The 21548-nt window shown below is 40.2% G+C and overlaps 1 protein-coding gene across 3 annotated transcripts in view; it reads left to right on the forward strand.

Moving 5' to 3' along the window:
• Positions 1–263: 263 nt before the first annotated feature.
• LOC121291619 (synaptotagmin-like protein 1) overlaps positions 264–21548 on the forward strand; it is a 78930-nt gene continuing 57645 nt past the window's right edge. For 2 of the 3 annotated variants that reach the window (XM_041213062.1, XM_041213065.1), the window contains exons 1-3: positions 264–411; positions 12664–13066; positions 15598–15746. In XM_041213062.1, the coding sequence (XP_041068996.1) occupies positions 12939–13066; positions 15598–15746 (277 nt within the window). In that variant the 5' untranslated portion in view covers positions 264–411; positions 12664–12938. Of the gene's footprint in view, positions 430–12663; positions 13067–15597; positions 15747–21548 lie in introns of all 3 variants that reach the window. The other variant, XM_041213063.1, reaches the window with a different exon arrangement.

Below are 21548 nucleotides of genomic sequence, written 5' to 3' on the forward strand. Positions count from 1 at the left end.
TTGTTTTGGATTTCCAGCATCCGCAGTTTTTTTGTTTTTATTAAAGGGCGGTATGGTCTACTCATGTTCCTATGGAAAGTACAGTACAACTGAGTTTACAGTGTACATAATGGTGTATGTGTGAAGTTCTATTGTGTAAAGTAGTATGAGTTTGTGTATATGTGGCTGTGCATCACAGGCTGAAATGGTTTTTAAAACTCAGTCCATGTCGGATTGAAGTCTGGTCCTGATTTTCTCTCTACACTCTGTGGTTAGATTTCCTATCTATGGTGTCACAATCTGACTTGCTAATGCAAATTCAAAGCTATTCTTTCACAATTGCACAGCTGCTGGTTTGTTTTGAGGCCTTACTACTCCCCTGGTCGTGGGGCTTTCTTCTCATAAGTTGAACATTTCATCTAAATTGATCAGGTAAATGTCATTGCTCAGGTGAGCATGTTTATTTTAACAATCACCTAATGCTGATCCTGCAGTGAGCTTTGGTCACACCTCACTTCAGTTGGTTGAAGGTCCCCAACTGCCCCTCAACTGATTAAGTGTTTATTAGGCCTCATTAGGTAATTAACTTTGATAGTCTATTGAAAAAATTGTAAAAACATGTGAGGGAAAAGAAAAACTTCAAAGGAACAGGCCAAGTTGGGATAGCTTGCATTTTACGTTAGTCACAATTAGGTTATTGCTGGATTAAGTTACAAAAATTAGACAGTGCAACTGTGAGCAGCACAGAATGTGAGTCTGAGTTTGAAAGTTACAGAGAATCTGTTAGGAACAATGAATGTGTTAGCTGAGAGAGTGTTGATGCAAACGAGCCATACAAGGTGTGTTCCTATTTGTGTCAAAACAAGAACAGAAATACCTTGAAAAACTCAGCAGGTCTGACAGCATCGGCGGAGGAGAGCACAGTTGACGTTTTGAGTCCTCAAGACCCTTCAACAGATCCCTCCTCCGCCAATGCTGCCAGACCTGCTGAGTTTTCCCAGGTATTTCTGTTTCTGTTTTTGTTTTGGATTTCCAGCATCTGCAGTTTTTGCTTTTATCTTCCTATTTGTGTCAGTGGGCAGATGTTAATGTTTAGTGTGGGTGCATGCTTATGAGTGTGTTAGTCTGAATGTGTGTGCTTTAATGTGTTAGTAGGGGGTCATGGAGTCTGTTAGTGGATGTACATTAGTTTGTGAGATTGTATTAGCAAGTGTACGTCTGTGAGGAGTAAGTGTGTTACTAAGTGTGGTTCAGTAAGTATATGTTAGTGAGTGGGATGAATTGCTAATGAGAGTTTTCTGGAGAAATTCACTATGTAGGGGTTGGCAAAGAAGAGGTGCATTATGTTGATATTTTGAGGACAGTAAGTCCTCAAAATATCAAGTAAAGTTTATAATTGCTGTTTAAAATACCATTCATTTACCTATTTAACGTTAAATAAAGTCATTTGGTGGTTTATAACCTGACCTGCAGTCCCTTAGAGTAAATGTTCATCAACTCACTGAAGGGAGAAGAATCACAAGATGGTGTTTGATATATTGCTGTAAACTGGAGTACAGGAACAAAGGTTATCTATTTTAACACCTGGGCCTCACTATATTGACCGAAGGACATTTTAGTTTATGCAAATTCAGCTAACAGAATGGTAATTTATATTGAACATTAATATAACCCCCCCCCCCCCCCCAAAAACATAAAGTGGTGGTACTGTAGTGGAACTGATTATCATTCTGACTAAAAGACTGTTTTAAATGTATAATTCAAAGGAAATTGAACTGTGGTTAAAAAGCAATGACAGCAAGATTTGTTATTGTTTGGAATTAGGTACATCAGAGGCCTAACGATCTCATTATCATAATGTTGTGAGCTGCAGGCACCAATCGAGCACCCTGACGCTGCCCGCTTTAGTGGTCCCATTGGAATTCCACTAACTCAGACACTGTCACATGAGCAACTCAGCCAATCCCACTTCCCAGCTCTTTCCCTGTGGTCCAGCAATTTTTTTTTCTTCAGGAACTTATTCAATTCCCTATCAATGCCACAATTGTATCTGCTTCCATGACAGCCTCAGGCATTGCATTTTACGTCCTTACCACTCTACCTAAAAGGGTTCATCCTCATGTTACTGTTGATCATTTTGCCAGTCACCTCAAATCAGAGTCCTCTGGTTCACAACCCTCCTGTCAAAGGGAACGATTTTTCGCTATCTACTCTGTTTAGATTCTTCATGATTTTGAACACCTTTACCAAATCTTCTCTCAACATTATCTTCTCAATGTTCTTTCTTGAACGAGAACAATCCCAGCTTCTCCAATCTATCCACATAACTGAAGTCCTTCATCCCTGGAGCACTCCAGCAAATCTTTTCTGCATCTCCTCCAAAGCCTTCTCATCCTTTCCAAAATGTGGTGCCTAAAATTGGACACAGTATTCCACTGGCTGAGGCATGTCAATAGGGTCGTGGGTGACGGGGGGTGGGGGACAAGCGTTGATGACTCTAGCATCTCCTGGCTAAACATTAGAGTAAGTTTTTGAAGCAAAGGGCGATCAAAAAGTTAGCTGAAAGGAAAAAAAATAGAAAAAAATCTAGTCAGAAATTTAAAAACAGATTGTAAGAGCGATATAAAAAGGAGGGTAGTTGAAGTAAATGTTGGACCCTCAGAGTCAGAGACAGGAGAAATTATCATGGGAAATGAGAAAATGGCAGAGATATTGAACAAATATTTTGTGTCTGTTTTCACAGTAGAAGACATAAGTTACATATCAGAAATAGAGGATAACCTAGGGGCTAATAAGAGTGAGGAAATTAAGGTAATAAATATCAGCAGAGAAAAAGTACTGGAGAAACTTAAGGGACTAAAACTGACATATACCCAGGACCTGATTGTCTACATCCTCGGTTTTTAAAAGATATCGCTGCAGAAATGGTGGGTGCACTGGTTATGAATTTCCAAAATTTTAGATTCTAGTACGGTCCCAACGGATTAAAAGTTATCAAGTGTAAGACCGCTATTCAAGAAAGCAAGAATAGAGAAAAAAGGGAACTACAGGCCAGTTAGCCTGATATCAGTCGTCAAAAAATTGATGGAATCTATTATTAAGGAAGTCTCAACCCTAAGCCCCTTTTTCCTACAACAAACCATCTCGTTAAATGTTTTTCTCCCTCACCTTACTTAATTCTCTTTCCTGCTCACCTGAAATCCCTTTCCTCCCATCTCATGTGAAACCTCCTTCCCTCTGTCTTAAACCTTTCTCCACACTGCCTTAAATCATCCTTCCCACTCACCTTAAAGCTCTTTTGCCCCCTCATCTTTAACCTTTCTTCCCCCTCATCTTTAACCTCTCTCCCCCGCCTCAACTTGAGCCTCTCTTCCCCCCTCACCTTGAACCATTCTCCCCCCCACTTCACCTGGAGTTGCTCTCCCCCACCTCACTTTGAACCTCTTTATCCGCTGTTGCCTTGAACCTTCCTCCTTTCCCTTGCCTTGAATCCTTCTCCTCCCTCGCTTTGAACCTCTTCACCCACACCTTGAACCTCTCTTTCTCCACCTTTGCCGTGAACCTCTCTCCCCCTTCGCCATGAGCCTCTCTCCCCCCACCTCAACTTGAACCTGTGTCCCCCTTTAACTTGAACCTGTGTCCCCCTCCTCACCTTGTGCCTCTGTCCCCCACCCCTCGCCTTGTGCCTTTGTTCCCACCCTCCTTGTCTTCCCCACCCCCCTCTCCTAAACCTCTTTCCCCTGCCTCCTCTACCTTGTCTCAGACATGGTGTAAACAGATTACAATTTCTCTGTAGCCAAAACTGAGCCAATGTAACTGCTTTTCTGCTGTGACCTCTATTCCCTTTGGTTCCTCTCTCTTGGCCCTAATCTCCGCCTCTTGCCCTCTTCAAGCTCATCTCATTCATGTCACTAATGCCTGCTTACTTGTTACACCCCTCCTATTTTAAACTCCCTTGACTAGCCAGCTCCCTTTCCTGTCCTCATGCAAACTGATATTGTCAATGGTTCCCAATCCTAAGACACTCTCTTCTAAACGGCTTTCATTAACCCTTCATCAAAAAAGATTCGCTCCTCCATTGTCACCAACTACTGACATCCACTGTCTCTTTTTTCTCTCTGAGGCCTTTGAACATGTCATGCCCTCCCAGCTTGGAACCTACCCCTCCCATAACTCCTTCTCAGCCTGGAAGGCCAATCTTTGCTTTCATCATCCTAAAATGGCCCTATTCAGTCATGTGACTGTGTTGCTCTGGCCACCCACTGCTTCCCTTCCTCACCACACACCCACTTCTTCATCCTGCAACGTTGAAAGGTGTGCCTGTTCTCAGCCTGTGATCACTGAACTTGTATTATTGTTGTAAAGTTTGTGCATTTTGTGTATATACAAACTATACCCAGTAGCAGTTGGTTTTAAAGGTGCAACATTGAGAGCAGCCTCTCTGTGAAGCCTTTGAGAAATACAGTGAACATCCAGGAGAGCTTCCTGATCCCTGAGCTCCCTACAGGCCTAATAACCACAGAAGTGTCCCTTTAATTGTCAGAAAGATATAATAATTCTCATTATATGATTGGAATTTATTGTAAAATAGAGTAATAGTGGGTTGTGCCTATAGGTGTCTGTGTGTGTGTGTAAGACTTAAGAGAATTAGAGGCAGCTAGTCTGGGTGCTTTGATGTAAGAAGAGAAGTTAGGTTTGAAATGTTAATTAGATAAACATGGGGAAGTTTATAAACACAGGTGTTAAGGGAACATTTGCATTTTTAAATAAACCAGACTAGATTGATTTCAAAAGAGGAAGTGAAATGCATCACCTAGCCAGTTTCGAAACAGTGTGTTTATTTTTCCCAAAGATTACTGGTAAAACTTAGTGCTATGAGAGGTTTTTATTATCAGGGAGATAAAATCCAAAGACATAGTGAAACAATGGGTATTTGCATTCAAAGAGGAAGATATGTATAAAGGAGAGAAGACTGTTTGGAAGGGAAGACATTTTTAAGATCTTACAAGTGTGAAAAAGCCTTCAGCAGCTATGCCTCAAGCTGCTGTCTTCAAAGGACTGAAGTTAAGATAACTCACTTTGAATTCGAATTGTTCATGGTATCATGATTCTTTGCCTGGGTCTTAAAATCTGTGTGTCTTACTGTTGTCATAATGAAAGTGTAACTGGGAGTTAGATTCATTAGGGGAATTTACAAGTTATAGTAGTAATTTGTAGATCTATGTATGTATTTAAAATAATTTCTCTTATAAATATTCATCTAGTTTTGTAAGACCTATAAAACTTGGTGGTCTTATTAGGACTGAATTCAGGGCATGCAAATTTATACAAACTGCAGAAAAAGTTGTGGCAGTTATTTCAAGTTTCCCTCTGGGATTTGAACAACTCAGCATTTACCATCAGCCGTGTCATAGCAAAAATTGGGGGTTCCTTGCAGAATATATTTGAAATTCCTTGATTGGGTTGGAGTTGGTGAATCTTAAGGTTACGAGTACAAGAAGCATTTTGAATTCAGGAGTCAGTGTGAAGTTTTTTTGTCGTGGTAAGACTGCAGTATGGCTTTGGCAGTTGCTTAGACTTGTTTGGGAGTTGAAGTTATAACTTTGGCTGGTCTACAAAAAGTAAAGAAAACAAAGTTAATGGAATTGGCAGATAAGTTACACTTAGGATTACCTGCAGGGGTGAGGAAATCAGACATAATTGAAGGTATAACACGGCATTTGAAACTGGAAGGAATACCTGAGAAACTGAGTTCTCCAAGGGGTGGTTTATTGTAAAGTCTCAAATTAAGTTGCAAATGAAAAAATGGAACTAGAAGCAGCAGAAAAATAAAAATAAAGAACATTTCAAAGGGAACAGGCAGAAGGGTAGGAGAGAGAAAGAAAACAAGAAAGAGAATCAGAAATGGTGAAGTTAGAAAAGGAGGAAAGAGTAAAAGAGATTGAGAGAGAATTCTAGCTTAAAATGCAGGGAGTTAAAAAAGAGACACTAGTAGGTGAAGAAGGACTTATTTCCAGATCAGAACCCTGTAGGGAGATGTTTAAATTTGTACCAGCTCTTCCAAAGTTTGGGGAAAGAGACGTCGAAGCATTCTTTATTTCATTTGAGAAGATAGCTAAACGGATTAAATGGACACAGGAAAATTGGACATTGTTGTTACAATCCAGGTTGGTGGGTAGAGCACATGAGGTTTATGCACCACTGTCAGAAGAGGTATCAGTGAACTATGATGTGGTAAAAAAGGCAATTTTGAGTGCATATGAGTTGGTTCCTAGGGCATATAGACAGAAATTTGGAATATGAGAAAACAACCTGGACGAACTTATATTGACTTTGAGAGAGTAAAACAATATAATTTTGACTGGTAGATACGGGCATTAAAGATAGAGATGACATATGCAGCTCTTAGAGAAGTAATTCTCTTAGAAGGATTCAAAGGTTCAATTCCTTTGATAGTGAGAACTCGTGGAAGAACAGAGAGTTGAATCTGTAAGGGAAGCAGCAGAGATAGCTGAGGATTGTGAGTTAGCTCATAGAGCTAAACCTTTTTTCATCACCCATTTAAATTAGAAAAGGCTAGAAAGTGGGAAGGCAAAAGGAAGTTGGAAAGTCAGGGAAGAGGAGCAGGTGGAAATTCACAGGAGGTTTTCTTCTCAGAATAAAAAGGAAGGCGCTGAGGGTAGAGGTAACATTTGAAACTTGAAGTGCTTTATTGTAATAAAGTTGGACACATGAAGTCAGTGTGCTGGAAATTGCTGTTAGAAGTATAGGGGTGCAGAAAGGGCTGAAAGTAAGAGTACTGTGGGTTTTGAGGTTCAGGCACAGGAAAAACTAGTGGTTTGTGCACAGGCAAAGCAAGAAGATTCAGTGATAGGTAAAGAACTGGGAATGTATTCACAATTTACCCAAGATAATTCTGAGGAGCAGGTTGCAGAGATGTTTAAAAATTTTGTATGTGAAGGGAAAGTCTTTCCATGCGTACAGGGAGGAGTAGGTAAAGATGTTAAATTTTTAAGAGACACAGGGGCTCGCCAACCCTTAATGTTGTGGGATAGTGATATTTGTTGTTTAGGGGCAGTATTGCAGGAACAGGTGATAATAAGTGGGGTTCATGAAGATGTTAAACCTATTCTATTGTGGAAGATAAATTTAAAGAGTAAGTGGAAAACAGACGAAGTGACTCCATTAAAGGGGTTCAATTTATTCTGGGTAATAATATAGCTGGATCACAAATGTGGGTGATGCTGATGGTAGTTGAGCAGCCTGTAAAAGTGCCTTCAACCCAGAAGTGTTGCAGAGAGAGCATCCTGGATTGTTTCCAGATTGTGTGATAACAAGATCACAGGCTCATAGATTGAAACAAGAAAAACAGGCAGGATAGGCGGTTCAAAGACAAGAAGAAGGTGTTGAAATCCAATTGACAGACACTGTTTGATAACATTATTCAGAAAGAAAGACTAGAGGACAATTCAGCTGAAGTGTTTAACTCAAGGAGGTTAGGGGAGTTACAGAAAAAGAATTTGCAAATACAACATTTATATGAAACTGCTTACTCAGAAACAGAGGCAAAATGTTTTCCAGAATGTTATACCTTAAGGGTAAAATTTTAATGAGAAAATGGAGGCCCTATCATGTTTCAGCAAAGGAAAGCTGGAGGGAGGTACATCAGATTGTCATCCCATTTGGGTATAGAAATGATATTTTGAGGATAGCTCATGACATTCCAATGGGGGACATTTAGGAATTAGAAAGACACAGACGAAGATAGTTTTGTCCTGGATTGCATAGGGATGTAGTCAAATTCTGTAGAACATGTCACACATTTCAGTGATTAAGCTGGCATCTTTAATTCCAATTCCAGCTTTTGAAGAACCTTTTGCTAGGGTCATGAATGATTGTGTAGGACGCCTCCCTAAGACAAAAAGTGGAAATCAGTACTTACTGACAATAATGTATGTGTCTACCAGATTTCCTGAAGCAATACCTTTGAGAAACATTACAACAAAGAAAATTGTGGAAGAGTTAACTAACTTTTTTACAAGAATTTCGTTTACCTAAGGAAATACAATCAGATCAGGGTTCAAATTTTATTTAACAATTGTTTAAAGAAGTAATGAACAGTTTGGGGATAAAACTATTTTAGTCAACAGCTTATCATCCTGAGTCACAAGGGGCTTTCAAAAGATGGCATCGGTCTCTAAAAGGTATGATGAGAGCATACAGTAAAGATTATCCACAATTGGGATGGAGGAATTCCATGCTTGTTTTTTGCTATTAGGGATGATCCTAATGCATCAACTGGTTTTAGCCCTTTTGAACCAGTCTATGGCCATGAGGTAAGGGGACCACTGAAATTGATTTATGAGAAATAGGTGGGTCAAAATTCAGCAACCACTCTCCTGGATTACATATCAAACTTCCGAGAGAGATTAGACAGAGCATGTGAGTTGACTAGGGAACATTTGAAGATAGCACAGCAAGTGATGAAAGTGAAGGCAGACAGCAAAGCTGCAACTCAGAATTTTGTTGCTGGAGAGAAAGTGTTAGTTCAGTTACCAGTACTGGGTGACTCATTAAAGGCAAGGCTTAGTGGGCCTTACAGGATTGAAAAGAAACTGAGTGAAGTAAATTATTTAATAAATACTGCAGATAGAAGCAAGAAGCAGAGGGTGTGTCATGTCAATATGCTTAAAAAGTACTTTGACAGGGAAGAGGACCAAAAGGAGGTCTTAATGGTGGCAGATAATGAGAAAGAAGTAGAAATGCAGTATTGTGAAATTGATTTTCCTCTAGTCAAATTGCATAATGAGAGGATGCTTGAAAATTTAAATATAATATTGAGTTACCTTCCAGACAAGTATCAAAGTGATTTGGAAAAGCTATTGCAGTCACACAAAGCTATTTGTGGAAATAAGTTAGGAAGAACAGATTTAGCTATACATGATGTGTCTGTAGATTAGATTAAATCCAGCAAAATTATGACAAGTACAGAAAGAAATTGACTTCATGCTTCAAAAGGATATCATTTAGTCCAGTTGCATAAACTGGAGTTTGCCTATTGTACTGGTACCGAAACCGGATGGAAGACAAAGACTATGTGTGGACTATCAAAAGGTGAATGCAGTGACAAAAGCAGAATCATATCCTATATCAAGGTTGAAAGATTGAATTGAGAAAGTGGGATAATCAAAATTTATCACAATGATTGACTTGCTAAAAGGATATTGGCAAGTACCGTTATCGGAGAGACCATAGGAGGTATTGGTCTTTGTGACATCAAATGGACTATATCAGTTTAACGTCATGCCATTTGGTATGAAAAATGTACCTGCAACATTTCAAAGACTGACAAACAAAGTAATTGCAGGTCTGAGCAATTGTGCTGTTTATACTGACGACTTGATAGTTTTCAGACCTACATGGGAGAAGCCTTTACAACATCTGGAAGAATTATTTACTTGATTATAAGAAGCTAATTTGGTAATGAACTTAGCTAAAAGTGAATTTGTAAAAGCGCAAGTTACGTACCTAAGCCATACCATTGGACATGGTAAGGTGGCTCCAAGAGATGTGAAAGTCAAGGCTATCATGCCTACAACAAAATGAGAAGTTTTGAGATTTCTGGGCATGAGTGGGTTTTATCGGAAATTTGTACCAAATTTTAGCAGTGTGGATGTTCCACTGACTGACTGAACTATTGAATAAGAAGTTTCAATGGACACAGGAATGACAGAAGGCATTTGATAACTTGAAAACTGTATCAACTACGACAGCAGTTTTGACAGTACCCAATTACAGCAAGCAATTTAAGTAGGCTATTGGCGCAAGTGACATAGGCATTGGGGTCGTACTGTTACAGGAAGATGACACTGGAATCGAAAAACTCACAGGGCCTTTTTCACAGAAGTTGAACAGAGAAGATATTCAACAATCAAAAAGGAGACTTTGGGTTTGGTGTTAGCAATGCAGCATTTTGAAATTACGTCACAAACAATTCATCAGAAACAATCGTTTATACAGACCACAACCCTTAAAAGTTTCCGGACAAATTTCGAGACAGAAGTGCAAGGCTATTTAGCTGGAATTTATTATTGCAACCATTTAGTCTACAGATTATACTTGTTGCTGGATGTGAAAAATCTGATTGCAAATGTTTTATCAAGAGTTTGAATCTCAAAGGGAAAATTGGGCATTTAGAAAACTGGACTCTTAACTGGAACGATTTCTGTTGATGCGAAGGAATTGTACATATATTGTTATGTTAATGCATGCATCAAGTAATGTAATAGTGTAAGCATATAGATAAGTATAGGAGATAGTACAAGATGGGTTAATAAGAATGAAGCCATCTTTTTACATCATGACGGTTCATTTTTTAATACGGAGAGGGAGATATAATAATTCTCATAATATTATTGGAATTTATTGTAAAATATAGTGATAGTAGGATGTGCCTATGTGTCTATAGGTATCTGTGTGTGTGTGTGTGTGTGTGTGTGTAAGCCTTAATTGAATTAGTGGCAGCTAGTCTGGGTGCTTTGATGTAAGGAGAGAAGTTAGGTTTGAAATGTTAATTAGGTAAACATGGGGAAGTTTAGAAACATAGGTGTCAGGGGAACATTTGCATATTTAAATAAACCAGACTAGATTGTTTTCAAAAGAGGAAGTGAAATGTGTCACCTAGCCAGGTGAAATTTAGAAACAGTGGGCTGAATCTTACCTATGTTGGGCGGGAGCAGGCGAGGACGGGCACGGAGCCAATCGCCGCCCATGATCGGCTGCACGCCACCAGTTTACATGGGCAGGCCAGTTAAGGCCCGCCCACTGTAACGCGCATGGCCAGTAGCACTCAGCGTTATCTGCGTGGGTGGAGGGAGGGTCAGGGCCTGCAGTCTTTCATGCATGCGGGCAAAAGAGCGCAGCAATCTCCCGGAGGCACAGAGCTGCCTCAGGGAGGTTAAGTTTTCCATGAAACTTTTCAATAAATAAACTAAAAGCATTATTTAAACAAGCCCCCTCATGTGACAGTGTTACATGAGCTGGGACATGTTTGTGCATTTTGCAAAGTTTATTTAATTAAACCTTCAGGAAACCTCATCCCACCCATGGATGAGGTTTCCTGAAAAATGTGAAGGCCACTTGTGCTCTTAAGCTGTTAACAACGTCAATTACTTTTTTAATGGCCTTAATAGGCTTTTGACAGATTGGCGGGCACACAGCTGCCTCTGGCATACACCCGGTGAAACTAACATTGAAATGATGCGCGATGAAGTCGGGATGCACGCCCAATGTCATCGCTTGTCATTTTACAAGTCAGCGTGTTGGGCTTGCTCCCATGCGCTGACGGCAATATTCTGCCCAGTGTGTTTATTTTTCCCAAAGATAACTGGTAAAACTTAGTGCTATGAGAGGTTTTTATTATCATGGAGATAAAGTCCAAAGACATAGTGAAACATTGGGTATTGGCATTCAAAAAGAAAGATGTGTATAAAGGAGAGAAGACTGTTTGTAAGGGAAGACATTTTTAAGATCTTACAGTGTGAAAATGCCTTCAGCAGCTATGCCTCAAGCTGCTGTCTCCACGGACTGAAGTGACGAGAAATCACTTTGAATTCGACTTGTTCAGGGTATCATGTTTCTTTGCCTGGGTCTTTTAAAATCTGTGTATCTTACTATTGCCTTAATGAAAGGGTAACGGGAAGTTAGATTGATTAGGGGAATTTAGAAGTTATCATAGTAGTAATTTGTAGATCTATGTATATATTGAAAATAATTTCTCCTATTAATAAATGTTAATCCACTTTTGTAAAACCTATTAAACTTGGTGGTCTTATTACTACTGAATTCAGGGCATGCATCACAAAATTTATACAAACTGCAAAACACGTTGTGGCAGTTATTTCAAATTTCCCTTTGGGAATTGAACAACTCAGCATTTATCAACAGCTGTGTCATAACATGATGCTGAAATCATTTCTCATGTTGCTGTTGTGATAATAGTTAACTATCAATCCTAGTGATCATGATGGTTTTGGACTTCTTGGAAGTCCACTTGCTAATCCTTGAGTTTTGTCCAAATACCTTGCAGTGTAAAGGTGTTTCATGAATGCAAATTGTTATCGTTGGCAAGACTACAACAATTTTTGTTGCTAATCACTGTTGTGTGCGAAACACAAGAAGAACATAAGGAACAATAAAGTAACTTGGTTTGTCTTTCCTTGAATGAGGAGATTAAAGGATAATCTAATTGAGGTTTCTTTTTTAAGATGATTAATGGATTTGATAAGGTAGATAGAGAAAAACTATTTCCACAGGTGGGGGAGTCCAGAACAAGGAGGCATAACCTTAAAATTAGAACTAAACCCAGGGACAGACCATGGTAGGAAGAAGGGCCAGGTATGGTGAGATGCTGGTCAGCGTGGGGCCCGGCATTGGCAGCACAAGGGGTTTTGCAGTGATGGAGCAAGGGACTGAAGCTGGACAGTTTTCGGATGTATGTATTGTCCAATAAACTGTGTCACTGAGGTTGGGTGTGCGGATTACTATTGTTCAATCGTGAAAGACCTACATTCAGTTACAGAACTGACTTGTCATGTTAGCTGCGACATCGATTACTTTATCCCAAGGTAGAATATAAAGCTATTAATTGAATAAGATCACACAATTTTCTGTGTTTCTTTGCAGTGACTGTTGCTGGGACCAGCACAGAAAGAAGTAATTGGGACACAATGGAGAATTCTGCACTTCAATTCCTCAGAAATAGACAACATTGGGCTCTTTAGGGGTGGATGTTGCTTCATTGCCAACCCTGTGAGGAGTGGAGCTTATTGGAAATATTTTAGCTAGGTTGCAAGATGCTAAATTGTTTTGCAAGGCACTAAAGCATCTTCACCACAAAGTCTAGCTAAAGTTTGCAGTTGATCTGTCTTGAAGAACTGCCTCGCATTGGATTTCTTGCCATGGAGTTAGATTTCAACGTAGAAGAGCTGGTTGATTTGAGTTTCTTAACAGATGAGGAACTGGATGTGATTGTACAAGTACTTTACCGAGACATGGAGCTCCGTTTATTGGAAGACCAACGCATCAAGTGAGCAGCAGGAAATTTTACATTGAATCTAAATTTATTCACCAAAATTCTGACGGCCAGAACTTCCGAGGAGTGGCAATCACAGTCGGATTGCCACTCCCCTCATTTTTACTTATCTTAGTTTGGAGCTGCACATTTCTTGCCTGACCTTCTGACTCGGGCAAAAAGTGCACTGCAGCAGATTCCCCAGGTCTTCAGTTGAGTGCACCAGTGTAAGGGGAAGTGAAACCACACCCCATTTTTACAGTAACTAGCTGCCGTAAACCAGGTAAGTTTAAAGGTCCCAGCCACTTTGAGAAGGTAAGTGGGTGAGGGGTTAGGGCAATCGAGGGAGGGGGTAGCTCCCAACTAAGGTAAGGGGGTTGCAGGGAGTAGGATGGGACGGAGGTGGGGCAGAGGGTAGCTCCCAACTGAGGCAAGGGAGTTGGGGGGTGTTGGTGTGGTCGGGGTGTGGGAGGTCCAGTGGGGGTTCGGGGAGTCAGTATTATGTTACGCAGGAGTTAGAAGTGGTTTTAATTGTTCTAATGTTTCCTGGGTAACTATTCTGCTAAGAAAGTTGGAACCAACCAAAGTCTCCGATTTAAATCGTAATATCGGATGGTTTTCACTTGAGGTTAATTGCCCATCGGAAATTTGAACATCCCGGGCAATTGCCATGCAGTCCTTGCACAGGGACTTCTGAGAGGACACCCAGCATATCTCCTGGAGTACTTTGGATGTCTCAAGAAACCAATAACAATAAGATATGCAGATACTTTCTGCAGATACAACACAAGATCAATTGATAAGCAGGACACACTCGTGATTTGTGACCCATTGGCAGATGTTCTCTGTAACTCACTGGCAAAGATTCATTATGGCCTGTGACTCATTACCAAATGTTAGCTGTGCCCCATTAGTAAGCAAAACAAATGAGCCATTAAACAAGTATTAACCATAATCAGTCACCAGATGGGAACTAACTAAAATTACTAAACCAAAAGCAAAGTACAACAGATGCTGAAAATCTGAACTAAAAATAGAAAATGCTGGAAAAAAACTCAGCAGGTCAGTCAGCATCTGTGGAGAGAAAGACAGCGCTAACGTTTCAGGTCTGTGACCTATCAATATCTAAAATGTTAACACTTGTTTTTCTCTCCACAGATGTTGCCTGAGCTGCTGCGTATTTCCAGCATTTTTGTTTTTATTACCAATCACTAAGCACTATGTTACCAGTTACCAAATAGTAACCATTGTCAATAAATAGTCGTAATTATTGCCAAAGAATTACAAAGTAGTAACCATAACCCTTTACCAGACAATAACTTTGACCTATTATCAAGTATTAATTATCACTCATTTCAAAAGAGCAACCATGAACCATTATCAGATGGTAGCTATGGCCCATTACTGCTTTCATTTTATCAAAAGGTCTTCAATACACAGGCATCAGATTCTGATTCAAAATTCTTTTTATAACTCATACGCTGTCTTAAAACACATAGTCCAATTTAGCCTTTGACCACCATCCCTTAATACCCTTACCAAACAAAAACAAAACTATCAATCTCTATTTTAAAAGCTCCAATTGAACCCCAGCTTTATCAACCTTTGGAGGGAGAAAGTTCCAGATTTCCTTTGTGTGAAATAAGATGTGCAGATACTTCCTGCAGATACAACCCAAGATCAGTTGATAAGCAGGACACACTCATGATTTGTGACCCATTGGCAGGTGTTCTCTGTAACTCACTGGCAAAGATTCATTATGGCCTGTGACTCATTACCAAGTGTTATCTGATTTCATCCTGATTTCATTCCTGAAAGACCTGGCTTAATTTTAAGATTATAATCCCTTGTTCTGGATTCCCCCACTAAAAATATTACCCTATTGAATCCTTCTTTCATTTTGAACCCCAGCTATTGGATCACTCCTCAATCCTCTGTTCTCAGGGGAATACACGCTATGTTTACAAGGTTAATACATCCCTCCTGAGATTAGGTGCCCAAAACTGAACACCATCTGCCCCATTTTTACCCACTCATTAATTTGTCTATGTTCTTTTGTAACTTCCTGCCTCTATGCACTAAGCTTGTTATTTCCCCTTAGTGCCATAAGACTTACGCTTGAAATTTCCAAGGAGCTACTCCAGCACCACCATCATTGTCTCGATGGGATTGTGACAGAAAACTTGTTTATGTGCCACTGGGGTAACGGCCATACTTCCAGCTTTGAGGAAATTCCAAATCACCCCCCCCCCCCCCCAAGTGCAGCAAACAATTAATCTAATAAAGAGACCTTCGTTAGCTTTGGGTTGGAGTCCAAAATTCCAGTAGTGAAAGGAGTAGTTTATCATGTAGAATAAATTGATAAAATGCGCAGCCCAAATGTTTAATTCCTCCAAATTCTAAAGTTTGTTTAGAACTTCAAGGTGATGATCGTGAGTCTTAATTCATGAGAGATTATTGGTAGGATTGGTATTCCATTTCTGCCCCTACTGATACTTCAGCCCCATGTACTGCCCCCTAAGTTTCTCCTCTTGCGGTTTCTGCAGGAAATTGCAACAATCGGTTCTCGATCCCGAGCAGTTAAAAATCGCAACAGGAGATTGGTTCAAGGAAGTCCGAGAAAAACGCCACACAGACAAAAATTTTGGATCAGACATTGTCCGTGCTTCTATACGCAAGAAGAAAAGAACGAAAGGTAAATCTGAAATTTGTCACAGGTTGTTTCTACAGGAACAGAGAAAATTAAGTGATCTGTTAGAGGATTTTAAAATTATGAAGAATTTTGACAGGGCAAATAGGGAAGATTATTTTGAAAGATCTTCAATTTCTCTATGTACTTTTGTAACTTTCGACTCCCATAGGAGTGAGGAGAGAGGTTAGAAGAAATGGGTTTACGCAGAAGCTAGTCAGTGCTTGGAATGCTTTGTCACAGGGAGTGACTGAGGGAAGAGACTATTGCAGCTTTCAGGGAAAAATTGGATAAATATTTGAAAGAAATGATGCAAAGAAAACACAGGCAACAAGATTATTTTTGGGCTGTTCCATCAAAGTGTCAGCTCAGACACACTGGCCTTCTTCTATGCTGTAAACTTCAATGGTTCTATCCTTTAGATTCATTTTGATGGTTGCATTACTTCATGCAGTATTCATCCTTGATTTTCCTGCAGTTGCAGAGCCTTTCCCCATTCCTTTTGACACATCAGGTCGCTAATTGCTACATGGAATTACCAAGACATTCTGCTCATACTCTTAGGATAGACAGGGAAAACATTGTGACCCAGATTTCTACCACAGCAGAGAGGCTGTCTGTCATGGTGAAATTAGTTGAATTGGCTGAAAAGCCTAAGTTCTGACCCCAAACATGGCATTTGCAATTTTTGTGGGGCAGGAATGGAGTTGAGTTTGGGTTCGCGTATGCATGTTTTATGGAGACAGGTGGCCATTTAAATCATCAGCTGCCTCTGCTGAAGTGAGATTATGGTAGACCATGAATATGAAACCTGACATGCTCAGATTAGACCAGGTAAGAGCTGGTCTGGATTTATTGGATGCATTTGGATAGCCAGGGTACTTCTTTGGAGAGGTAAGGTACCTTGTTGGATATGGCTCCAGGACACCTTTGGGAGAGGTAAGACATTCTTTGTCAGAGGTAAGCTATCCTTTGGGATTGTTAAAAGTAGGTATGATTGTGCGTAAAAAGTGCATAAACTCATTGGAGCTGTCAAAGAATTGTCAAAGAACTGTCAAAGCCATCAAAGAACTGTTAAAACTCATTGGAACTGTCAATGCTGTCAAATAACTGTCAAGCTATCAAAAAGCAGTCAACACTGTCAAAGAATTGTCAACACTGTCGAAAAACTGTCAAGCTGTCAAATAATTGTCAAAACTCATTGGAACTGTCAAAGCTGTGAAAGGATTTAACTCTGTTGTTCTTTAAATTTAAAAAAAGGCGTGGAGTTCAAAAAAAAACATTAGTGCTTGATATTTAACTATGTCTGTTGACAAAAGACTGAGTGAGCGTTATCATTTTAGGATTTGTGCTTCAATGGCTGATTTTACAAACTAATATTACCACAGTGGGGTGCCTTTTAAATGAGCACTTTAATTGACAGCTCCACGTGCTTATAGAATAAAAATGTTTGTTTTCATAAGAGATTAGTTGAAGGAATTTCAATGGATGGTATTTTCTGCACCCTCCTGCTGTCGGGATCTTCCAGTACTGCCGCAAGTCAATGGACTTCTGGCTGGGGCGCCGCCTCGCCTGCAGCGGGTCCTGCCCGCGACAGGGCCAGAAAATCCCAGCCAATGTATTGAATTTTTTTATCAATGGGAGTGTTTTTTTTAATGGTGATATTATCAAATGACACATAACTTTATTTTACGTCCGCATGGCTCCTAAAGTTTGCCCATGCTGGATACTAGATGAGTTGGCATAGAAGGGATAAGGGAAAAGGATGGTGGGTGGGGGCATGCATTGTATGAGTTGGCTCTTTGTTGGCATGGAGCTATAAAGAGCCATGGGGGTGGGGAGGGAGGCATAGGGTGGAATAGGAGTATGAGGGGCCATGGGGTGGGTAGAGAGGCATGGGGGGGCTGCGGTATGAGGGCCCATGGGGGGGTGGGTGGGAGGCATGAGGTGGCAAGGATTGGCATGGGTGGGGAAGGGGAAGTGTGTGGGGGTAAGGGTTGAGGGTTGAAGGGATGTTTTACGTTTTAATCCTTTTTTTATTTGGAGGACAGTGCCCAGTGCCCCAAGACAGGCCTTCTGCCCAGCCCACCTCCACACCTGGCAGCCTTCTCACTTCTTCCTGGGTCATCTGCCCCGGCTTCTATTTTAGACCGCCCCCCGGAGTGAAAATCTGACATCCAGATAGCCAATTTTGAAGGATGAATTCAAAGAGCCAGGAATTCTCTCCCAACTCGGGAGCAACAAGGGCCTGCATGTTTTAAATGCTGGAGAATGCAGTAAGAATCAAACCCCTGGCACCTTAGGAAATTTGACTGCACACAGGAGAAAAAGACAATAGATATAGGAGATTTGGTAGTTAGTGCATAGAAAGCTTGTGTTACCACAAATGTGATTCCCAGATGCTATATTGCCTCCCTAGTGCCAAAGTAAAATATATCACCAAACAGATACAGGTCATTCTACAAGGGGAAAGGGAATTGCTAGAACCTATAACACAAGTAGAAAACAGTGTTGAAGTCCCTTTGACAGAGTTTCAAGAGCTAGGAAAAAGATTTTAAAAAGACATCAAGGATCGTAATCTCAGCCATATGCTAGTGAGCATAGAAACAGGAAGATTATACAGGTAAATCATTCTTTGATGCGTTAAATATGTGGCTGGAGAAGTGGTGCAGGAGAGAGGATTTCAAATTCTTGGGGCATCTAGACCAGTTCTGGGAGAAGGTCCACCTCTACAAAATGGACAGGCTGCACCTAAACAGACCTAGAGGTAGCAGCCTGACGTTTTCGTTTGTCGGGCGTGCACGATCTGTGGGCCCAGAAGCGGACGGGAAGTGGGCCTCTGGCCACGATTGGCCCCCAATTAACGGCCAACCAGCATGAAACGTGCGCTGAAATGCTCAGCGCTGCCAGGGTGGGGGTGGGAAGAGGGTGAGCGTTTCCAGTGAGCTTCCTGAAGGCAGACAGCTGCCCCAGGGAGCTGCAGACCTTCACAGAATAAATAAAATGACAAAAATGCTGCAAAATATGTCCATGCAGCACAGTCAAAGCACCTGAAAGCATACCTCATAAAAACAGTCCCCAGATATCTCTTTATTTTATTTCCCCATGGAGGTTTCATCCCACCCTGAATTGAGGTTTGAACAAAAATGTGAATGCCACCTGTGAGAATGGCCCATCCACCAACCATAAATATAGACGGGCCATGTAAAATTGCTGTTAATTGCATCATTAATGGGCTTAATTGCCCACTTAATTGTTGGCAGGCGTGCTTCCAACTGCCGTGCATACCCACCAAGAGAAATATCGCGCAAATGCGCGATGATGTCAGGAGCTTGCCCAGTGTTATCTCACCCTATTTCATGTCCATTCAGGTCGAACACGTGCCCACCCGTAGGACATAAAATTCTGGCCAATTTTTTTGTTGAGAGATTAACTAGTGCTGCTGAGGAATGTTTAAACTAATTTGATAGGATGAGGGGAACCAGAAAATAACAAAAAGGAGCAGAAAAGAGTTCAGAGAGATATTAACAATAGTAAAACTAGAAATATCCTAAAAATTCCAGGGACAAGACTGAGGGAAATAAAAAAATTGATGAAGGAAGTATTACATTACATGAATATTAATGTCAACAGCGTAACTAATGAGGTTGGTGAACCACAGGCACAAATCCCACAGATGGGATTATGGTGTCGTTGTATTAACAAAGACATGACTCTCAAACAAGGCCAGGAATGGGTTCTTAACATTCCTGGTTACCAAGTATTCATGAGTATTAGAGAAGAAAAAGAAAGAGAAGAGAGTTTTCTGCATTTATTAAGGATGATGTTACAGTTCTAAATAGAAAGGATATGCTAGGTGGTTCCAAAGCTGAATCTTTGGCTTGAAGTAAGATACAGAGGGGGTGCTGTTACATTATTGAGAGTTATTTTTTATAGAGCTCTAAACATTGAGATTGAGAGAGATCACCACATTTGTTGGCAAATTTCAGCAGTGCCTAACAATTTTTTTTTCCACTCATGGGTTGTGGGTATTGCTGGCAGCGCCAGCATTTAGTACCCATTCCTACTTGCCCTTAGAAGGTGCTGATGAACCATCTTCTTGAATACAATTGAGTTGCTTGTTAGCCCATTTCAGAGGACAGTTAAGAGGCAACCACATTGCTGTGGGTCTGGAGTCACATATAGGCCAGACTAAGTAAGTCTGGCAGATTTCCTTGTTTAAAGAACATAAGAGTAGTAATAAGTAGACTTTAGTTACCCAAATATATACTGGGAAACATGGTTTGAGCAAGAGATCTCCTTGTCCTGTTTTATTTTAACATTTGTCACTTTAGGCACATTAGCTTTAGATGTTCTGCTTTTTCCCTTCAAAGTTTGTACCTGTACTATCTCTTCCCTGAATGCCTTCCATTACTCTGTTATTGCTTTACTCTGAAATCACTTTTTCAAATCTACCTAAGTTAGGTCCCTTCTTAAATCACTGAGCATTTTTACCTTTGATGTTTTCTGGTTTACTTCCATAATTAGTCAAAACCAAATTATGTTGTGGCCACTGTTAGCTGAATGACCTCCTATTGTAACACATTTTACTTGCACTACTATTCATTTTCCAGAACAAGATGCAACATTGCTCCCTTCCTTTGTTGAACTAGAACCAAATTGATTAAGTTATAAGAAATGTCAGGAGCAAGATTCAGTTAATGACCAGGAAGAATATGGCAAGTACAGGAAAGAACTGGAAAAGTTAATAAAGAGGTTACAAGAAATGATTCGGAGGCAACATTACAGTGAAAACTAAAACATTTTATTAATATATAAAATGGAAGTGGTTAATGAGGGGAAAGGTAGAGGCAGAGGACATGGATAAAAGATTAAATAAATATATTGTTTTTGTCTTCACAAAGAAAACAGATGATGTGATGGTTACACTAAAAGAGGAAAGAGAAGTTATAGTTTTTTTAAGGCAAATCATGATTGAATTCTTTAATATGGTAACAGAGATTAAGGTAGTGCTGTGGCTGGTGTGTTTGTGGACTTCCAGAGGGCATAAGGAGGCTTATTAAGAAGATCGAAGCCCATTAAGGGGAATGTGATGGCATGGATACAAATTGGTTCTGTGACAAGTATTGGGTGGATGCTCTTCAGGTTGTGAGGTGGTTTTCAGTGGTGTTCCACAAAGGCCAGTTTTGGGTCCATTACTCTTTTCAATTTTTATAAACAACCTTGACTCCAGTATGTTTAGTAGTATTATAAACTTTGCAGATGATACAGAATTTGACAAAGGAACAGATTGTGATGGGGATGGTTATAACTTTCAGGATGACATGGACAAGATGGTGAAATAGGCAGAAGGTGGAGTTCAGTGTGGAAAAGTGTGAAGTGATACACCTTGGGAGAAGCAATTTGGAAAGATGGTATACTGTAAATGGCAACATATTGAAAAGTATAGATAAGCAGAGACCTTGGCACATATACAAATCCTTAAAGGTGACAGGCCAAGCTGATAAGTTGGTTAAAACACCATATGGGTTACTTGTGTTTACGATTAGAGAAGTAGAATTTAAAAGCAAAGAGCTCATGCTAGAACTTTATAATTCACATTGGGCCTCAGCTGGAGTATTGTGGACATTTCTGGGTCACCACACTTTGGGAAAGATGTAAAGACCTTAGAAAGGGCACAGAGGAGGTTTACCAGGATATTACCAGGCATGAAAGACTAGTAAGTTATAAGGAAAGACTAGAGAAGCTGGGGCTGCTCTCCTTATATCAAAGAGAATGAAGAATAGATTTGATAGAGAAATTTAAAAT

This window comes from Carcharodon carcharias, chromosome 19 (assembly GCF_017639515.1).
Source record: "Carcharodon carcharias isolate sCarCar2 chromosome 19, sCarCar2.pri, whole genome shotgun sequence".
Classification (NCBI taxonomy): domain Eukaryota; kingdom Metazoa; phylum Chordata; class Chondrichthyes; order Lamniformes; family Lamnidae; genus Carcharodon; species Carcharodon carcharias.